Source organism: Acipenser ruthenus, chromosome 10, assembly GCF_902713425.1.
Source record: "Acipenser ruthenus chromosome 10, fAciRut3.2 maternal haplotype, whole genome shotgun sequence".
Classification (NCBI taxonomy): domain Eukaryota; kingdom Metazoa; phylum Chordata; class Actinopteri; order Acipenseriformes; family Acipenseridae; genus Acipenser; species Acipenser ruthenus.
Genome location: NC_081198.1, coordinates 49,045,242 through 49,065,524, shown reverse-complemented (window position 1 = coordinate 49,065,524; position 20,283 = coordinate 49,045,242). Strand labels below are relative to the sequence as shown.

Here is a 20,283-nt window from a genome sequence, read left to right as displayed (position 1 = left end):
CATTTAAATACAAATGCAAATTCAACTGAGACTTTATAAGTGATTATTCAAATGCAGTTGTCAAAATATATACTGAAATGCCTCACCAATAATTGCAAAAGGAACACTTAATCAAAACATAGAAGCTTTTCTCTATCAATTCAAACTGCTCCCTATTATAACAAATGCCTTTAATCATGCTCTGCGTGTAATTAGCTGTGTTCTGAATTGACTTCAAACATTGGTAAGCTCTCAGTTAACCCTGCCATTACTTTAACAATGTACCCCTAACAGCAGTATCATTAATTGCACTTGGAGTTGGTTAAACAGTAACATTTGATAAATGCATTTGATAGATTATTCAAATGCGTTTGTCAAAGGCATTTGAAATTGATTAAATACATTTTGTCAAATGCAAATACTTTGCAAACTGATTAAAATGCAAATGTTAATGCTTTGTATATTTCTTAAACACATTTAGATGCAATTATACACGAGGACAGTTTGGAATACTTCAGGCCTTTCAACACATAGCGTAATACATTCTAGTACATTTTACCTGTCTCAGGTAGCTTTCATAGAAGAACTACACTAACCAGAATGCATTGGGGCAAGAGTTGAAAAGCCTGAACTGTCGTTGTGTACGTGGAGTCATATGGTAACCCTAACTTGAACCCAGCACTGATTTCAGCACCAACCAATCACCTGTCTAAAACAAAACCAAAAGATGGTTTTGTGTTACATTGATGAGATGTCCTAATTGTGAAAGGTAGATTGTTGTTTGTTGGTTACATTCTGCCTGATTTTCTTCTTTATAAAAGTAGCAGCCATAGCAGAATACCTTCTGTCCTTTCTGACTAAACTGACAAAGTGGTCATTAACTGCCAAGAATGGTCCAATTACCTAACAATAATTGACCAACATTGACCACTATCAACATACCTAGCACATCACGGTCCTTTACAGTCTCTTAATGAAAAGTCTTTCAGTTTCCTTTTTTGCAACCATTTTAGTGCAGGATATAGTGAAAGTGTTCACGTTCCTGACACTGGGCCTGTGCCTGTTTACCTCAGTTCACAATGCTCAGTTAACTTACAATATTACATAAACAGGGTCAAGTTAGTGATACAGCCTCAGTAATGGTTTGTGTGTAGGAATTTAATACACTTAGAGGTGGGATATGCACTTAAACGATAGACTCTATCAACTAAAGTCACACTTTACATTAGGTGTCTCTAAATATACTGTAATACACTGTAATGTCATGCATGCATTGTAATAATATTGCAATTAGACAGTGGCATGTGTAAGTACAGTGTCATTACAAAAGGTGCTAGCAACTGGCAACATTTTTCATTTTCTAATTAAACAGGTTGTTAAATCTAACTGCAGTGTGATTACAGAGTCGTTTGACAATTAATGTAAAGAGTTACCAAAATTATAATGCATAAACATGCAATTTGAATAAATACATTAAAGAAACACAGAGAAAACATTGAATTTAGAGATAATAATGTGTATTTTTCGTAAATTTATTTATTTGTGCATAAGATATGTGCTTTCACTCAAATATCAAAGTTGGAGAGCGCAGGCTTTAATTAGGCAAATGCTTCTTCAACATACCCTATTCAAACTACTAAAATAGCTACTGGTGAAATATACCCTATCAAAACAATCTGAAAGCAGCTGTACCTTTTCAGAACAGCATCATGTGAACTGATGGCACACACACTGTACAGAATTCCCCAAACACCAACCCAGAGACATTGTTACTATCCTTTGTGCCAGTGACAGAAAGGATGCATGCTTTGCTGACAAGGAACACACAGATCTTTTGTTGTTTGGCAGCAGCACATTCTCTTTAAAAAGCTGATGTGTAAATGTGACTGATTTACATAACAATGCTTGAGTTCTCTCCAGGGTATAAAGGGGAAGCTTCTGCTATCTGGGGTACAGAGTGACCACGGTAATCCAATACAATGGGGAAGGTAAGGCTCACTAAAATATTGTGCATCTGTATATTTATTACAAATACTAAAAAGAAGATAATAAAACATTATTTTTAATTGATCCAGGTATCTGACAGCATTCCATTAATTTGTCTATTATAGATCATTTTCTACGAGGACAGGAACTTCCAGGGCCGCCACTATGAGTGCAGCAGCGACTGTGCTGACCTGCACTCCTACTTCAGCCGCTGTAACTCCGTCCGTGTGGAGAGCGGCTGCTGGATGGTGTACGAGCGCCCCAATTACATGGGGTACCAGTACTTCATGAGAAGGGGAGAGTATCCTGACTACCAGCGCTGGATGGGGTTCAATGACTCCGTCAGGTCCTGCCGCATGATCCCCTATGTAAGTTTCATTCTCATTGCTCTAATTTTGTGCCAACAAAACCTTTGCACTGGAAACGTATTGTACCTGTAATCCTAAACAGAAATGTTTCATAGATGCTTCCTTCAGATTCTTAGATCACCATTCTGAAAGAAAATAATCAAATGTTGGGGAGAGTTTAGATTCAAATAGCACTGCAATTGTGTTTTCATAAACATTCGGGATAGTTATAGAAGAACGTCAGCAGCCTAATTAGAGACAGTGGATTAGCACATCATGATAGAAAATCAGTGAAAACGTGTATTGTGTTTGTTACAGTTGCTTTTTAAAGGACCAGTGTGCTGGGGAGTTCCTGTGCTTGGGAACACAATGCAGGAGTCAGAAATGTAGCATGTGAATGTTTGACTAGAGGCAGAATGTCTTCTCAAGGTGCATCTGTGATACTTCTGGTCTGGACCCCTGGGAAGTGTCGACTGCTTTGTTTTCAATCAGTTCTCTAATTATTATTATTATTATTATTATTATTATTTAAACAGCACCAAGGATCCTACAGGATGAGGGTTTATGAGAGACCTGAATTTGGAGGCCAGATGATGGAGTTCATGGATGACTGTCCCTCTGTCTACGATCGTTTCCGTTACAACGACATTCACTCCTGCAACGTGATGGACGGCTACTGGATCACGTATGAGCAGCCCAACTACAGAGGAAGACAGTACTTCATGAGGCCCGGAGAGTACAGGAGATACAGCGACTGGGGAGGCATGAGCTCCAGGATTGGGTCCTTCAGACGCATCACTGACTTCAACTAAATTTGTAAATTGTATTTACAAAATGTGACAAGACTGAACTAAAATAAACATTAACTTAATGTTCCTCCAAAACCATTTCTTTCCTGTTATTAAGTGGTATGACTAATATGAGAAAGCTTGAATTCACACCCCCACCATAGACATTCAAGGAATAATTGAACGTAAATTTAATATCAATTGTATATCTATTAAATATTAATCTAACATTAATTTAATATGCAATTGCATATCTATTTAATATTAATTTATGCCATGCAATATAAAGTGTTACCGCAATGACTGTTCAAGAATAATAATAATAATAATAATAATAATAATAATAATAATAATAATAATAATAATAATAAACTACCGGTAACTGAAACAGTAATCATTACTGGGACTGTTATCCCAGTTTACTCATTGAGATAAGCAACAATTAATGTTTCTAGCTATAGCTAGAATGGTTACCAAGTGCCTCCCACATTAAACATACCCTTTGTATACCAGTGCATGAGGATTATTTTATATGGTTCAAGGCAGGGTTGCTGATCAGGCAGGCCTATTGTTCTCATATTACCAAATAGCAAAACAAAATCCTAATTGCACATTGTATTAAAGAACAGAAAGCTAGGGAGTGCAGCAATCAAGCTGAAGGCAGGTACCTGCACATCTTGGTGCCTGTTGATCTCTGGCAGAGCTGGAATCCTCTAGTATGATGTCCCATGTTCAAGGTGCCTGCTCACATTAGTTCCTCCATCCCCCTTTCTGACCACATAAGCTGCTGTGCTTCACCTCTTTCTTCTTCCCTAACGTATACAATATGTGTATCCTAGTAGACTAGGTTAAAGTTAGGGTGTAGTTTTTTTTCATATTCACAAATATCACTGAACATTATCAGCATTAGTTTGTGAATCTAAATGCAATATCTTTGTTTCAACAAGACTGTCTACAGGTGGTGGCAGTAAACAAACAGGCAGTAAAGCAGAAACTTTCAAAATGCATTTAGCTCTAATAAATAATAGGGCCATGTTCATGCATATCATGTCGTTAGAAAAATTAATTGTCGGAGGCTTAATTAATATCCAACTTAATGTGTTTTTTTTCTGGTTTGTGTAAAGTTTTTTAAATAATTTAAACAAAATAATTCCGTAAAATTGTACTTGACCTGCGTTTACATTCGCTATATTGGTCTCAAATGTGCAGTTTTTAAAGACGACGTCTTTGTCATGTCGAGATGTCTTGTGCTGATGTCAATATTATCAACTCCTCAGCCACTAGGAGGAGATCCATTCCATTCTCCCCCGGCTTAATCAAAGCTTGTCATTGAGTGTAAACACAAGCGTGTGTCCACTAATCCAGGCTCTGGAGTTTCAGCTCCGGGCTCCTCATCTCAATCACTCACTTTCCAAGGGCTGGATGCAAATCGCTAACCTCACAGGTCAAAACAAATGTCTTACCATTCAGCCACAGAGCTTGTTCTCTGGTTGAGATGTCAGTATTACTAACACGTCAGCTGCTAGGAGGAGATCTGTTACACAGGTTAAATAGATTGTCCCAGAAGTGTATCTCAGTATTCAATGATTTTATATTTGATACCCTGACCAAATATACTGCTGATAATCCAACAATATTTTTTCAGTCATATTTGTATTATTTTCATCCTTACCTTCACATTTTTTCTCACAGGCAGTTATTCCAGTTCCCAAAGCTAGTACCACCAGTTCGAAGATCACATTAAAAGCACCCCAGTGATTTTTTGAAGCTAATTGACACACGTTTCATACGATGGGACCAGAGTAAGGACGGATATGTAAAAAGCCATTATACACAGCTGTAACAATTACTATATTTACACAATTATTGTTTTGAAATTCAGCTTTTATTAGGGAGCTCCCCTAAATCCCTTGTTTAGAAAGATCCAGGGTGTTAATGCTTGTGACAGGGTAGCCGTCTGCCGTGTGGGTGCGTGCATTCGCTGCTGAGTGACAGGCAGGAGATTGAGGTTGAAGTTGATAAACCCCGCAGGTGAACAGGATTTATTTACATACCAACACACTGAACAGCTCAAGTGACACTACCAGCAATGGCAGCGCACGGAGCACATACAACACAGTGTACGAAACCTTTGGTGGGATCTACAATATCTGAACTAATCTGCTCTGTTCAATAATAAACTAACATTGCTGAAGAGCTTGATCATGGCAGATAAACAGTTAGGGCAGATATGCGAAGGATTGATATGAGATGGATTACTGTACTTCAGATACTGCTAGCCAAATTTGTTTAGGTATTAACTTTAATATAACTAATATTAAACCATTCAGAAAAGTTTAAGTTACATAGAGTGCATGCAGTTTAGTAAGTTATACAAAACACTGTGATCAAGATTAACACAGCAACACAATGTTCAGTGCTATTAATAGAGCACATATATAGACACACTATTAATGTTAAATATATATACTTTATACACTAAAGAAAGTGTGTGAGCAAGACTGCATGACATGATCAGTTTGCTCAATTCCCTTTTTTAACAGTGACATCAGACTTCTTTAATTTGGTGTCATCAAACTGGATCAAAGGGAAATCAAACATTCTGCTGATATGCACATCAGGGTCATTTAGATAACAATAGCTTGCCCTACTCTGCACATTCTGGTCACAGGTATAAACTTGTGCTGTCCAGCATTGGTATGGGTTGTGAACAATAATCAAAAATGGGGAAGGTAAAATGAAGCATTCTGATAAAGATAGATATTTACATAGATGTTTTGCTATCAGCAGCTACAGCCCCAATTACATGGGGTACCAGTAAGTGCTGACCAGGGGAGAGTACCCCGACTATCAGCGCTGGATGGGGTACAATGTCCAATTACCAGAAATGTAAGCCACTTTGGTTGCATGATATTATCTGCTATTCCAAATGTAGTATATTATATAATTTATTTGCAAATAAATCATTTAGTTTTGTCTTATCAATCATGGATATTTAATTTTTTGAAGAGCAAGAATATAAATATTCAAGTCTTAGGGGGAAGATTTCATTTCTGCAATTACTTTTTCATGAAGCAATGCAGAACTAAGACCATAATTTGTGATGGCGTGTTATATTAGGTTGTTAATTATTGATGGGAAAGTATAAAAAATTATATATATATATATATATATATATATATATATATATATATATATATATATATATATATATATATATATATACACACACATACACACCAAAAGTAATATAAAGCTTCATGCTACTAGTGGTAAACTGCGACAATATAATAACTAGTACAGAAAAGAGACCACAAAATTTAAATCCTAAACTAGGATTGGTACTGTTTAGATTATAATTGGGATTTAATACACATTTGCAGTACTCTAATATTATGCTGACTTCCTTCCTCTAGGTTTATGGGAACACCTATAAAATCAGGGTATATGAGAGACCCGAGTTTGAAGGCCAGAGGGAGGAGCTTGCCGAGGACTGCTCCTCTGTTTTTGATACCTTCCAGTTCCAGGAGATCAGCTCCTGCATTGTGATGGACAGCGCCTGGGTGTTCTACGAGCAGCCCAACTATAAGGGGCGCCACTACTTCCTGGAGCGAGGGGAATACCTCCGCCACAGCGACTGGGGGGCAACCTCCCCCACCGTCGGATCCTTCCGCAGGATCACAGAGTTCTAGACTGACACTCGTCCCAATGCCTGGCATGCAATAAAGTGATTTAAGCAGCCAAGCTTGTTCTGCCTTTTTATTCTCTGTGTCATAAGCACCACAAGCATCATAAGCAGACATGCATACAGAACATTATCATGTGCTGTAGTTTTATATGAGGCTCGCACTGCATCAGTAGAACCTCAAGTTATTTGAGGTTACATACCCAGGCGTAAATTGGATTGTCATGAACATCTAGTGGTTCTCTCGCCTAAAAAAGTTTACACATGAATATTTAAGATCTTATTTTATTCTAATAAAATAAACTTGTCTTGTTCAGCCATGTCGGAATCTACAGTTTGAAGTGCATTTTGCTGTTTGCATTTTGATGCCATTTTTGGAAATGCATGTTTAAACTTGGGCTACTCTAGCAACAGAAAAATACAGCGATCTGATTATCTAGAGATAAGTCATAAAACACATCATTAAGTAGCTTGACACAGGACTCGAAATTCAAGTGAGACTGTTGCATCAGATTTAAATTTCAAGCTACTTTAACAAAGCACCATATTTAGTCTTATTCTTGAGAAATAAATCCTCCTTTAAAACATACCTTATGAAAGTTTCCCATAGTAAAAGCAGAGAAAAGTGTCATAAAGCAGATTGAAAGAATGGTAAAGCATAGGTATGCACTGTAAAGCCCAGAGAGGTATGCTAAAGCATATTAAATATGGTAAACTATGGTAAACTATGGTAAACTATGGTAAATGCATAATATAAACCACGGGGAAAGCATGGGAAAACTGCAAAATGTATTGGTAGTTAATTGGTCCATTAAAAAAAAAGACTTTAAATGCCATTCAGGAATATTGGTTCCTCTTCTGAATATTTGTACCCCTTATTTTTTTGTAACAAAGTAATCTTTCTCTGCATCTAAGCTTATATATCTATACATTTTCAACTAAAACCTTACTTTTAAGAACACTTTCCCTAACCCACACCCTAAACTTGTAGCATCCAGTCCCCTCTGACAGGTCCAGTCTCACTTACAATAATACATGACAACAGCCTGCAAACGTACATACAAATAGGACACTTACACATGCATGTAGGGGGGAACAAATGTTTGCTGTTGGGAACCAATATTCAGGGGAACCAATATTTGATTACACCGGCAATCAAACAGTCTGATCAGGAGGTGACTGCCAAGTTCATCTCTGTGTCATTTTTGCAGTGATGTTTCCAGAGTCCTCCCACAGCTCACCATGCAGATAAACCAATTAAAAAGACAACACACATGGGAACCAATCAAAACATGGAGCTAGTCCCTAAAGTCTTCTCTGCTTACCAACTAACTTACTTCCTGAATTAGATCTTAAGCATGAACTTGCTACCCTGAATATGCAGCATCATCTATGAAACTGAGTAAAATAAATATATACAGTATATATATTCTCTCCCATTGTGCTATCTTACCTCTTCACATTAACATTGGATTTATAAATTAATCATTTAGCAGATGCTTTTATCCAAAGCATCTTACAGACTAACTTTCTGCGGAGTAGGACCTTGTTTTTTATGTCTCATCTGAAGGACAGAGCACAAAGAGGTTAAGTGACTTGCTCAGGGTCATACACAGTGAGTCAGTGGCTGAGCTGGGATTTGAACCAGGAACCTTCTGGTAACAAACCCCTTTCTTTAACCACAGGTCTACCAAGCTTCCTTTTAAATAGTTTGTAATCCTGCTAGTATTCGTTGTAACATTTCCATTGTCACTAGATCAGGGTCACGTTCTCTCATGTTTAGCAGCCTCTTTGTTGTGAGACTGATGAATCAGTGCTTTAGAACAATGTGATGAGCCTGGATAACTATTTCAATTGCTGATTGAAAAGTCTAATTAATTTATACAAAAAAAAACAACAAACACATATTTAATTGCATTGTTTTGTATGAGTATAAAATGAAACACTGCAAGCTATGCTTCATTGAAGTGTCTGGTACAGTGGAAGCCTAATCTTTTACAATGGGGAAGGTAAGCTGTGTTAGTAAATATACTGTGCATTTGGATCTACTCTTTTGTGTTTTTGTATATCTGTGTAGGGTTTTCAAAAGCACTTTACGGTGCTATATTCTTATTTAGATCATCTTCTATGAGGACAAGAACTTCCAGGGCCGCTGCTATGAGTGCAGCTCTGACTGCCCTGACCTGCACTCCTTCTTCAGCCGCTGCAACTCCATCCGAGTGGAGAGTGGCTGCTGGGTCCTGTACGAGCGCCCCAATTACATGGGGTACCAGTACGTGCTGACCAGGGGAGAGTACCCCGACTACCAGCATTGGATGGGATTCAATGAGAGCATCAGGTCCTGCCGTCAGATCAGATATGTAAGTAGAAGAAGTCACTCCTCATACATGCATTCGTTGAACCCTTTACTAAACCGCTCATGCATGTGTGATTTCCACCTGCTTACTGGTCTTTCATAGCATTATCTCAGTGAGGGTATTAAAGACAGAATCCTTAACTAAATAAGAGGCAATAAATTCTTCATTATTTTTGTATGACTTGGGCAGGATCGATCCAGTGAGAAGACACATCTCAATTCCGGGGCTGTTGTGCTGGTGTTTACAGGGGTTGGGCGATCCAAGCCCTATTTGAGAATTAGCCAGGAGGAAGTTTAGCTGGGGAAGAATTGCATTCCACTGTACTGGATGTTAAGACCCCTGTTGCTCAGAAAGGGAAGGATAATGTCCACAGTGTAGGCAGGACCATGGTTTAATTTCTCATCTGAAGGACGGCACCTAGTACTGCACAACATATAGTTTCAATCCGGTTATCATAAACTGTGATGGTTGTTTCTGAGTTAATCCTGTCACTTCTGTGCACTTTGGTAGATCTAACCCTTAAAAAATAAGAAATAAGAACATTTCATCTATTGATTATTGATTAACTACAGAACACAAATTAAATGAGGTTACTTGTATTCATGTGTATGTGTTTTTTTTTGTTTTTTTTTATTGTGTGTGCTTTATTACAGACCAGTGGCTCATATAGACTGAAGATCTATGACAGGCCCAACTTCGAAGGCCAGATGATGGAATTTTCTGATGACATGCCCTCGATGCAGGAGCGTTTCCAGGGCAGAGAGGTCCACTCCTGCAATGTGCTGGAGGGCGCCTGGGTCTTCTTCGAGCACCCCAACTACAGGGGCCACCAGTACCTGCTGGAGAAGGGGGAGTACCGGCGCTACACCGACTGGGGGGCCCTGCACCCCATCATCGGCTCCTTCAGACGCATCATGGAGTTTTAAAATTGTAAAATAAACATCCCTTTAGAATAAAGGCAAATGCATTAATCAAATACATATCTGTGTCCTCTTAAATTATCCGTTTTAGGGTGATAGTTTTAAAATGGTACCTTAGTTGGCAAACATATTTTTTTTTCTAAAATTGGAACTGATGTCTATTTTAATGATTTTAACAGTGTCAGATCTTCATAACACTTCTCAGACCTTGTTTCATTGTATATTTTTTATGTATGTAGTAATGTTAATAAATTGGTCAGCTTTGGGGGAAACCCCCAGCTAGAGTAATACAGAGTTAAAGAGCGGGTGTATTTGGATCTGCCATTGTTTAGGTTAATGCAATTTACCCTATTAAGAGACAGTAGTTATTTGGAAATACACAGCACTCAGTATATATGCTAAAAGTTACAGACCAATATCTCTGATTAGTCTGGATTACAAATAAACCTATTACATTAGCAGAGAAACCAGCAATAAACCCTACTTCTTCTAAGAAGTCAATCACATCAGACTTCTTGGACAGTGCCTAAGCAAATCCTGCAATAAATGATACAGCCTTCATTCAACACTGTGAGAGCAGAGCAGTGTGACTGATCAGTGTAACTGAAAGATATTTTTATAAATAACAATATTGAGCACTTGCTTAAATTGTAGCTTTTTATCTATCTGCTATAGCCTGTGGCATGATATACTTGAACTTACAAAAAGCCTTTGACAAAGTGCCACATAAAAGACTAATCCTAAAGTTACAATCTGTGGGAATACAAGGAAGTCAATGCAACTGGATACAGAATTGGTCAAAACATAGGAAGCAGAGAGTACTTGTAAGAGGGAAGCCTCTAGCTGGGGCCATGTACTCAGTGGGGTGCCGCAGGTCTCTATGCTTGGACCCCTGTTGTTTCTTATCTACATCAACGACTTAGATCAAATGAAATTCAATGGGGGGGAATATAGAACTGGAACAGGCTGACCAAAAGAAAGACCTTGGTGTTGTAACAGCCTCATCACTGTCAGCAACCACACAGTGCAGGGAAGTAATCAGAACGGCAAGCACAACGCTTGAGCATGTAGCCAAAAGTACAAAAGCCAAGGTTAGATGAGGCTGCATAATGAACAGCTGGGAATTAAGAGCAGATAGACAGGACAGAGGGAAGCAGACACTTCTTCACACTGAGAGTAGTGAGGGGATGGAATGGGTTACCTAGTCATGTTGTTGAGGCTGAATCCCTTGGATTTTTAAGACTCAGCTTGACAATGTTCTGAGATTAATCAGCTACTTGGAACCAGACAAGCATAAATAGGCCTTATGGCCTCCTCTCGTTTGTGAATTTTCTTATGTTTGTTTATCTGTGTATTGGCAGTAAAAGAAACCTGTGTTTTAGAAGAAAGACCTTTTTTGTAAAGGTGAGGGAAGAACAGCTTAATGAACAGATTAATGAAGTACAAAACCAGATTGAATGAAAACTTTTAATTTCAAAATCAATATAGACACCCTGCACCAAGTCTGCAATTGGGGTTTCGCAGGATGCATTGATTTGTTTAATTCATATTCATACAATACATTGGTATGTAAAATGTGAATAAAAAACAGATGCAGTGTGCAATAATTTTTACTCCTGTAAAGTCAGAAGTATATACTCAAATACAGCTCTGGTTCATTCTCAAACACTCTATTACAATACTGTCCTCTCTTCTGTTACATAGCGTGCTCCTTTTGCTCAGAATAAGGTATGCACAGTTTTGGTCAGGGACCACCGCTGCCACATCACCTGCACACTCACACGTCTTCCAATTCAATCTTCCTTACCTCTTTGTGTATATCAGCACATGTGCACCACAACATATAAATGTGCTGCATACAGTACATCTTGTAAATAAATCATTCTATAGTATAGTATGCATGCTATCCATTCAGCTTTACATGCAGATGTATACATTAACACTCTTTTGTCAGAGAGCATTTTTGTATTGTAAAGTATATGTTTTGTTTTCTATAAAGCTAATGTATGTCAGAAAGCCAAACAATGGGACATGACTATTCAGTCTATTCCATTCGGCTGAATAAGCATTCTGTTGAAGTTTTTTGTTCATAAAAAATTACAATAACAATGCTTTTACTGTGGTGTATTTGTCCCTGTAGTGTATAAAAACTCAGAGTTGCCGTGGGTTGTATGTCACTTTGTGTACCAGCACATCTATGATGGGGAAGGTAAACTTTTTTAGAAAAACATTCTGATATTTCCAGTTATGATCCTTTACTTTTTTATGATTTAACTTCTATTTTCTTTTTTAGATCATCTTTTACGAGGACAGGAACTTCCAGGGCCGCCACTATGAGTGCAGCAGCGACTGTGCTGACCTGCACTCCTACTTCAGTCGCTGTAACTCCATCCGTGTGGAGAGCGGCTGCTGGGTTCTGTACGAGCGCCCCAATTACATGGGGTACCAGTACGTGCTGACCAGGGGAGAGTACCCCGACTACCAGCGCTGGATGGGGTACAATGACTCCATCAGGTCCTGCCGCACTTACAGCTATGTAAGTTTATACACATGCCATTACGCATCTTACAGAAAAGAGAGGTTTTCGTTTCTTAAATTCAATCTAGACATTTGGTTAGGGCTTCAATGGACAAGAGCGTGTACCAGCACCATGCAACATCAAAATACATTTTCACAGTAAAACAAAGTTGAGTATTCTTGCAATACTTCTATTCCTTTCAGTCATATAGCCAAAAACAGCATTCATTTCAGTTCAATTGTAATTTACCAGTAGAAAAACACCTTGGATCATAGATTGCATTATTTACTACACTTAGGTTATTTGATTCATATACTAAAAGTAACTGCACAATAAAAGGGCACAATACTTTAAACTAAGTTTAAACATTCACTGCTGGTTTCACAGACCCTGACTAGCACTATTCTTGGACCACCTTACCTAAATTAACATTAGGGAGTCCAAGTGCATATCAGGGTCGTTATTGACTGTCTGCTGACACAGTGTAATATGCGGTGTTTGGTGTTCTCAGGTAATACTCTGCTTACTGAGGAGCAGTGGTTTTAACTGCAAAGGACTTTGAAATGTTTGGAGCATGGAGTAATCAGGAGCTGTGCAGGTTCTGGAAACAAAACAAAACAACCAAACACTACTTTAAAACAACGGGTCAGGGGCTCCCTAGTGGCGCATCCAGTAAAAGCACTCGCTAGAGTGCAGGATGCACTCTATAGCCTGGACGTCGCGAGTTCGAGTCCAGGCTATTCCACAGCCGACCGTGGACGGGAGCTCCCAGGGGGCGGCGCTCAATTGGCCGAGCGTCGCCCGGGGGGAGGGAGGGTTAGGTTGGCCAGGGTGTCCTCGGCTCACCGCGAACCAGCGACCCCTGTAGTCTGGCCGGGCGCCTGCGGGCTTGCCTGTAAGCTGCCCAGAGCTGCGTTGTTCTCCGACGCTGTAGCTCTGAGGCGGCTGCACGGTGAGTTCGCAGTGTGTAAAGAAGCGGGCGGCTGACGGCACACGCTTCGGAGGACAGCGTGTGTTCATCTTCGCCCTCCCGAGTCAGCGCAGGGGTGGTAGCGGTGAGCTGAGCATAATAGAATAATTGGGCATTTCAAATTGGGGAGAAAATAATAAAAACTAATTGGCAACGACTAAATTTAAAAAAAAACAAAAACAAAAACAACGGGTCTGGTACAGTGTCTTTACTCTTTAAAAAGACACAGACACAGGTTGAACATTACACAGAACGAACAGAATGTTTTTCATTCAATGGATGGAATAGAAACAAGACCGTGGCTACTCCACCCAAAACAGGATACCCCAAGTAAAACAAGCCCATGGTGACGGGGGAGTCCCAATGAATTTGCGGAGCTGAATTTGCTGGGGTACATGAATGAGGTTCAAGGGCGATCTTGCTCTAAACCCTATCTGTCTAATGTCTCCCACAGGCCAGAGGAGGCTCCTACAGCATGAGGATCCATGAGAGACCCGACTTCGGAGGCCAGAGGATGGATTTCAGTGATGACTGCGAGTCTGTCCACGATCGTTTCCACAGCCGTGAAATCCACTCCTGTAACATCATGAATGGTTACTGGATCTTCTACGAGCAGCCCAATTACAGAGGAAGACAGTACTTCCTGAGGCCCGGAGAGTACAGGAGATACAGTGACTGGGGGGCACATTCTCCAATGGTTGGGTCTTTCAGGCGCATCATGGATTTCTAAAGATCCTTGACTCCTGTAAACACATTTTCTTTTCAATAAAGAATTAAAATAATTGAAATACATGTTCCAACTGGTAAAACCTTTATTTATTTATTGCTTTATTATAAAGTATATCCTTGAAGTTTAAAATGACCCCCTTTTCAAGAGTGTCCTAAGAGGGTAACGAAGAGCATTTAGTTACAATCACATATACTGCCTTACATAAACCTTCACACAAGTGCATTCATCCATTTCAAAACTAGCTCTATCAATTGACCTCAGTTGGTAAACTGCTCAAGGTGGATGATGCCATGTACTGTATGTGCAAACCCACTTAAGCTATGCTCTGTGAGTACCATTAGATACCTACATTAGAAGCACAATTAACCCCTGATCTGCAGGTATAAGTAGTTGATCAAAGTATGCATTTTAAATAACTGTGGTTCAGAGCGCCCATGTGCCTAGATAAAGAATCAAATTAATTGTTTTTTGTGTAGTTGTTTCAGTACTATGAAATGAGAAAGCCTTGACCCCAGCTTGACCCATGCCCATCCCCTTACTGTAGTTCCCATGTCCTCCCGCGACTATGGCTTGCTGCAGAAGAGTCAGTATGAGAAGCTCATAGTTTTGACTGGATAGATAATCTGTGTAATTTTGAAATGATCATTGAGGTATGCAGTTGCCTTGCACAAGTGGAATCGTTCGTTTGTATGTAGTAAAGATAGATGCCCTTGAAGTTACAAGTGGTCTATAATAGTCAAATGGACAGATTTGGAACACACTGATGGATAGGTAGTCTACACCACTTTTGGAATGCTACCAAGAATGAAGCAAAGCGGTAGTTCAGGCAGGGAACTCACTTAACCCTTAAATCCTGTAAACACCAAGCACATTTTAGGCACTTCCAATACCAGAAGAAATCATCAGTCTCTCCACTTATTTGGAAGCTAATTTATGGTCAGGGGTACCTCGAAAGGCGTGCCAAAAGCCAAGGAATGTAGTGTAAAAATATGTTTAATGTAGTAATGTCGTCTAGTCTAAGCTTTAATAAATATTCTATAGCATGAGTTTCCTGACTGAAAGAATTTTCACATCAGCACAAAGGTTCCTTTATTGGTCAGATAGTCTGGGGCACCAATATTTATTGGACATGCAGTATATGCTGGATTCTCAAAAGACAAGGTTATAAAACCAGTTGCAAATAATTTGCCATTTATTGGGAAGTAACAGTCAGTTTACATCAGCAAAGAAATACTAATACCACATAATACCATACAATGGACACTTAACCAAATCCACTGCTAACGTGTGCATGTACGTGCATCCTCACTTTTCAAGTTCATCTACAGTATTTTACATTGCTGCTGAAAAACACTAAACAGTAAAGTCCATTCCCATTTCTTACTGAATAATAATCTGTTTTTATTGGATGATGATATTTGAACCGCGTGCTGACAATGCCCAGCATGGTGGACACACTGCAGTATCAGTTCAAGATCCCTGCTCTGAAAAGTTCATGTCATTAAAGCATTCCTGTTCCACTCAATCAACCTTTGTCAATATATATATATATATATATATATATATATATATATATATATATATATATATATATATATATATATACAGTATATATTGTCATGCAATCTTTTTATATTCATCCTTGGAGTAAATTCTTCAAAGAAGTCTTAGAGGTTTGCCAGACAGGATTGTCCTTGTCTGAATCCATGATGTCTGTCTCCTATAATGTTGCTACTATATAAATGATCTAGTAGGGAAGGCTGGTGGAGCTGTAATATACTGGCTCTGCTTTTTGTCCCTAATATAATTTCCACATTTGCAATCTGCCAATCAGATGGGGCATCTCCTGTCTTTATTGCTTTGTCAGAAATCTCTGCCAGCTGCTTAACGTGAACTTCCCTTGTTTCTATATGAAGCTGTACAGATATGCAAAGTAGATAACATTTCTCTAATTATGTTTTGCTTTACAGCTGTATGGTGTGACATGATATCTGGGATTATACAATCAGTTTATATGAAATCATATGCATTTTTTTTGTTTTTTTACATTTTACATCAAGGGTTCAAAAAATAAAAATGACAGACAATTGCATGTAAGAAAAATATTTACAGATGCAGGCTTAGAGATGGATGTATATAAGTACATAGAATATCAACATGACTTTTGCACTGGAAAGACAGAGAGGAAGTCAATACTTTTGAGAACCACTATATATATATTTTTATATCAAATCCGTGAGGTTCAGTTCTCTCTGTTCAACACGAAAGTTTACCGCTACACAAGACAAAACAAGCCTGCAAACTCATGAAGTGTGACGGGAGCTTAACTGAGCAAACACAATGAAGAGCTTTGAAATTGAAACTGGACCTTTGTCTCTTGCTTTGTAAGCAACTTGATGATTCTCAACATTAATTTAGATCTGTGGCGAGGGTGAACTCTGGCCCTCCAGGACAGGGCGCAGTGAATAGGGCCGACTAAACCACTCAACAAAGAGCCAGAGCCTGCGCTGATGAGTCAGGGGGATTTGCCAATAAGAGTCTAGCACATTCACAGCTTTGCAGATGAAAGCAGAGGGTTTCTGTAGCTGAGGGTCATTAGAATAACAAAATACTCGATGATATAGGGCCTATATAAACAGATTCATGGCCAGACTCCCAACAGCAGATCACTGATCCAACCCTCTTTGGCACATCACTCAGAATGGGCAAGGTAAGAGGATACTGGGTGGGGTTTGGCAAAATCGATCATGGATTCTGCTGCATGCACCTCTTATAACAATAGATTCAGGAATATTTTATTAGAACCTTTGACTTTGCTGTTTACTGAAGCTCACCTGTCCAATTTTCTTTTTATTTTATCAACAGTTTATTGTTTTACTTATCTATCTATCTATCTATCTATCTATCTATCTATCTATCTATCTATCTATCTATCTATCTATCTATCTATCTGACATGTGGAAAAGAAATACTGATGTATAGCTAAATCATTTCACCATAATGTTCACCTGATCAAATGTGACTAAAGTATTAACTGGTGTAATTGTGCTGCTATTTGTAACATGTCTTTTTAAAGTGCAAGACAATGTAGATGTTCAAATGTCTGTCTACCTGCCTGTCTATATATTTACTTACCGGTTTGTCCATCCAACTGTTCATGTGCTTCACTTGTATTCATCTATTTTAATTAAGTTTGAATTAGTTTTATTGACATTTAAAAGGTCATTAAAAAAAAAACTGCAAGTAATATTGTATTAATTAATAATAAATATGCAGAAAATTTTAGATAAACGTAAAAAAAATAACTGTAGAAAATCTGAATAGTCCAAGTTAAATATTCACCTTGTTGCTCAACTCCTGTATTGACACCAACATTAGCTAAAAAAAAAAAAAAAAGAGAATTCCACTTGAACAGAAAATGTATCTTTCAACTTTAGATTGTATTCTACGAGGACCGCGACTTCCAGGGCCGCCACTATGAGTGCAGCAGCGACTGTGCTGACCTGCACTCCTACTTCAGCCGCTGTAACTCCATCCGTGTGGAGAGCGGCTGCTGGGTCCTGTACGAGCGCCCCAATTACATGGGGTACCAGTACGTGCTGACCAGGGGAGAGTACCCCGACTACCAGCGCTGGATGGGATACAGCGACTCCATCAGGTCCTGCCGCATGATCCCACACGTAAGTTCTGTTCTTATGATGCTCCATTGTGATGATGAGTTCATCATTGCAAACCTAATCTTCTATCAAGCCTGTACCCTTTACACAGTAGCATAAAACCAAAACACACCTTTAAAGCAAGTGGTACACAGTACTTAGGGTAAACATTTGTCTTGAACCATGCTCTCTAATAGAATTTCAGTATACAATAATGAAAAATAAGAAACTATAGAAACAAATAACATTTGTGAACAAAATACAAGTACGCTTGTTAATATACTTCAGATGTTATATCCTGACACTTATAACAGTAAACAAAAAAACGTTTACTTCCAATGGAAACCAGAATATATTCAGTCCGATGCTGTTGCACTAAAGTTTATCAGTAAACATACTGTAGCCTACAGCTGCAGTTAGTAAGTTGTTGTTTAAAAAACTGGAGTCCTGCTTGACACCAAAGGATTGTTTTATTTTTTATAGCCTCTGAAGTAACAATCCTATCACAACACATCGCTGCGAACTTGATTGGTTTGAAAACTAATCAATGGTGTGGCACCTAAAGGGTTAAAGTCGGCTTGTGTAAGGCTCTGAGATCCAGGGTTAGGGTGATTGAAATGAAAACACCTTACTGCATGGAAAAGGTGTCAATGCATAAAGACCACCCCAAATTTACTCATGTGCTATTACTGCAGTCCTATCCACAGGACAGCGATTCACATTCATGTTATAACATTACAAAGCATACAGGAAAGGGTCCAGTCAATCCAGGCCCAAGTCTACTTGAGAGTTAACTTTTGGTGACTGATCTAAAGCTGTCTGTATTAACAACAGGACAGCAGTGGCTCCTACAGAATGAAGATCTATGAGAGACCCGACTTCGGAGGCCAGTCGATGGAGTTCAGTGATGACTGCGAGTCTGTCCACGATCGTTTCCACAGCCGTGACATTCACTCCTGCAACGTGATGGACGGCTACTGGACCATGTATGAGCACCCCAACTACAAGGGAAGACAGTACTTCATGAGGCCCGGAGAGTACAGGAGATTCAGCGACTGGGGAGCAAGCTGTGCCACTGTTGGCTCTTTCAGGACAATCACTGACTTCTAAATCACTGCAAAATCCTTGTCCCCTTATTTACTCTGTAACCAAAAGTGAATAAAACGATCTCTGAGCGCTGATGAATTGGTCTTGCTTCCCCCTTTGTTTGCGCATGTTTGTAATATGAACAGTGGATTAGAAAATTAAATTGATTAGAAAAATCTGCAGCATGTGGTCTCCTGGGGCCGGTTTTTCAAAACTTTGGTAATCGGATTTAAAACGTCTAAAAACACATATCCTTTTTTTCAAAAGTTTTATTTTTATTCAATTTAGATTTCGTTTTTTTAATTTTTGCTAAGTGGGCATAAATATAATAACCATTATTTGCATGCATTATGTGCACTAACATTAAAAGTGATTTAGATTTTGTTAAAAAAATAATATTAAACAAAATAAAGTTGGGTATTAATCATTATTACCACGATCTTATTTATTTTGTTAAATTAGGTAATATCATAAATAAGGCCTCTTAAAAACAAAAACAAAAAATAAGAACTATAACCTACTTTAAAAAAACTGAATTTCGTAATCGTGATTATTTGTTATCTGGATAAATGTAATCCAGCAGTGACATTTTCTGAAAAACCGGATCAAAATGATCCAAATAAAAGTAATCTCGATCACAAAATATAGGATTACAAAATCCGGATCACTTTGATCCAGATTAAAAGTTTTGAAAAACCGGCCCCTGGAGGCACTGTGGGATTACAGCCCGTACGACGCTGGCTCCTTTCTGTATTTCACCATAAAGGTCTTCAGTTTCTAGTTTTGGGGTTTCAGTGAGGTGAATAAAATATAAAAGACAGCGCTGTGATTCCTTCGCCTGCGTCATTCAGTGCAGGAATGCAGCTGAAAGGAAATCAAAGGCAGATGTTTGACGTCAGCGGCCGCGCAGTGTTTACCCAGTGCACTGGCAGAGATCTGTTTCCATTAGCTTGGCTCGTTCTGCAATGCCAAAGCGAGAAGTAGCTCTATATGTTAGCTGTACAGTCTCTCTCTCTCTCTCTCTCTCTCTCTCTCTCTCTCTCTCTCTCTCTCTCTCTCTCTCTCCCCTCCCCCACTCTCTCTCTCTCCCCCCTCCCCCCTCTCTCTCTCTCTCTCTCCCCCTCTCCTCTCTCTCTCTCCATTACTGCTTCTCCCTGCTGCTCTATTTTTATCGCATGGGTCACAGACAGGGTTCCACAGCTGAGAGGAATTACGCTAATCCCAGGCAAGAATGCAAAAATAAACTTTGCAGAAGGATTTG

At 39.0% G+C, this 20,283-nt stretch overlaps 4 protein-coding genes across 4 annotated transcripts; all 4 read left to right on the top strand.

Annotated features, from left to right (window-relative positions):
• The first annotated feature begins 1,888 nt into the window (after positions 1-1,888).
• Positions 1,889-3,196, top strand: LOC117962491 (gamma-crystallin M2-like). The gene is made up of 3 exons (XM_034017198.3): positions 1,889-1,967; positions 2,091-2,333; positions 2,849-3,196. Exons 1-3 carry the CDS (start codon positions 1,959-1,961, stop codon positions 3,122-3,124), a joined length of 528 nt encoding a protein of 175 aa, XP_033873089.3. The 5' UTR covers positions 1,889-1,958; the 3' UTR covers positions 3,125-3,196.
• A 2,621-nt stretch (positions 3,197-5,817) lies between these two features.
• On the top strand, positions 5,818-6,836 carry LOC117410596 (gamma-crystallin M2-like). Its single transcript, XM_034017266.3, has 2 exons — positions 5,818-5,989; positions 6,517-6,836. The coding sequence occupies exons 1-2, from the start codon at positions 5,873-5,875 to the stop codon at positions 6,790-6,792; spliced, it is 393 nt and encodes a 130-aa protein (XP_033873157.2). The 5' UTR covers positions 5,818-5,872; the 3' UTR covers positions 6,793-6,836.
• Positions 6,837-8,674: 1,838 nt separating this feature from the next.
• On the top strand, positions 8,675-10,122 carry LOC117410589 (gamma-crystallin M2-like). The gene is made up of 3 exons (XM_034017254.3): positions 8,675-8,794; positions 8,903-9,145; positions 9,796-10,122. The coding sequence occupies exons 1-3, from the start codon at positions 8,786-8,788 to the stop codon at positions 10,066-10,068; spliced, it is 525 nt and encodes a 174-aa protein (XP_033873145.3). The 5' UTR covers positions 8,675-8,785; the 3' UTR covers positions 10,069-10,122.
• Positions 10,123-12,224: 2,102 nt separating this feature from the next.
• Positions 12,225-19,117, top strand: LOC117410560 (beta/gamma crystallin domain-containing protein 1-like). The gene is made up of 6 exons (XM_034017185.3): positions 12,225-12,271; positions 12,356-12,598; positions 14,005-14,276; positions 16,981-16,990; positions 17,718-17,960; positions 18,771-19,117. The coding sequence occupies exons 1-6, from the start codon at positions 12,260-12,262 to the stop codon at positions 19,044-19,046; spliced, it is 1,056 nt and encodes a 351-aa protein (XP_033873076.3). The 5' UTR covers positions 12,225-12,259; the 3' UTR covers positions 19,047-19,117.
• The last annotated feature ends 1,166 nt before the right edge of the window (positions 19,118-20,283 follow it).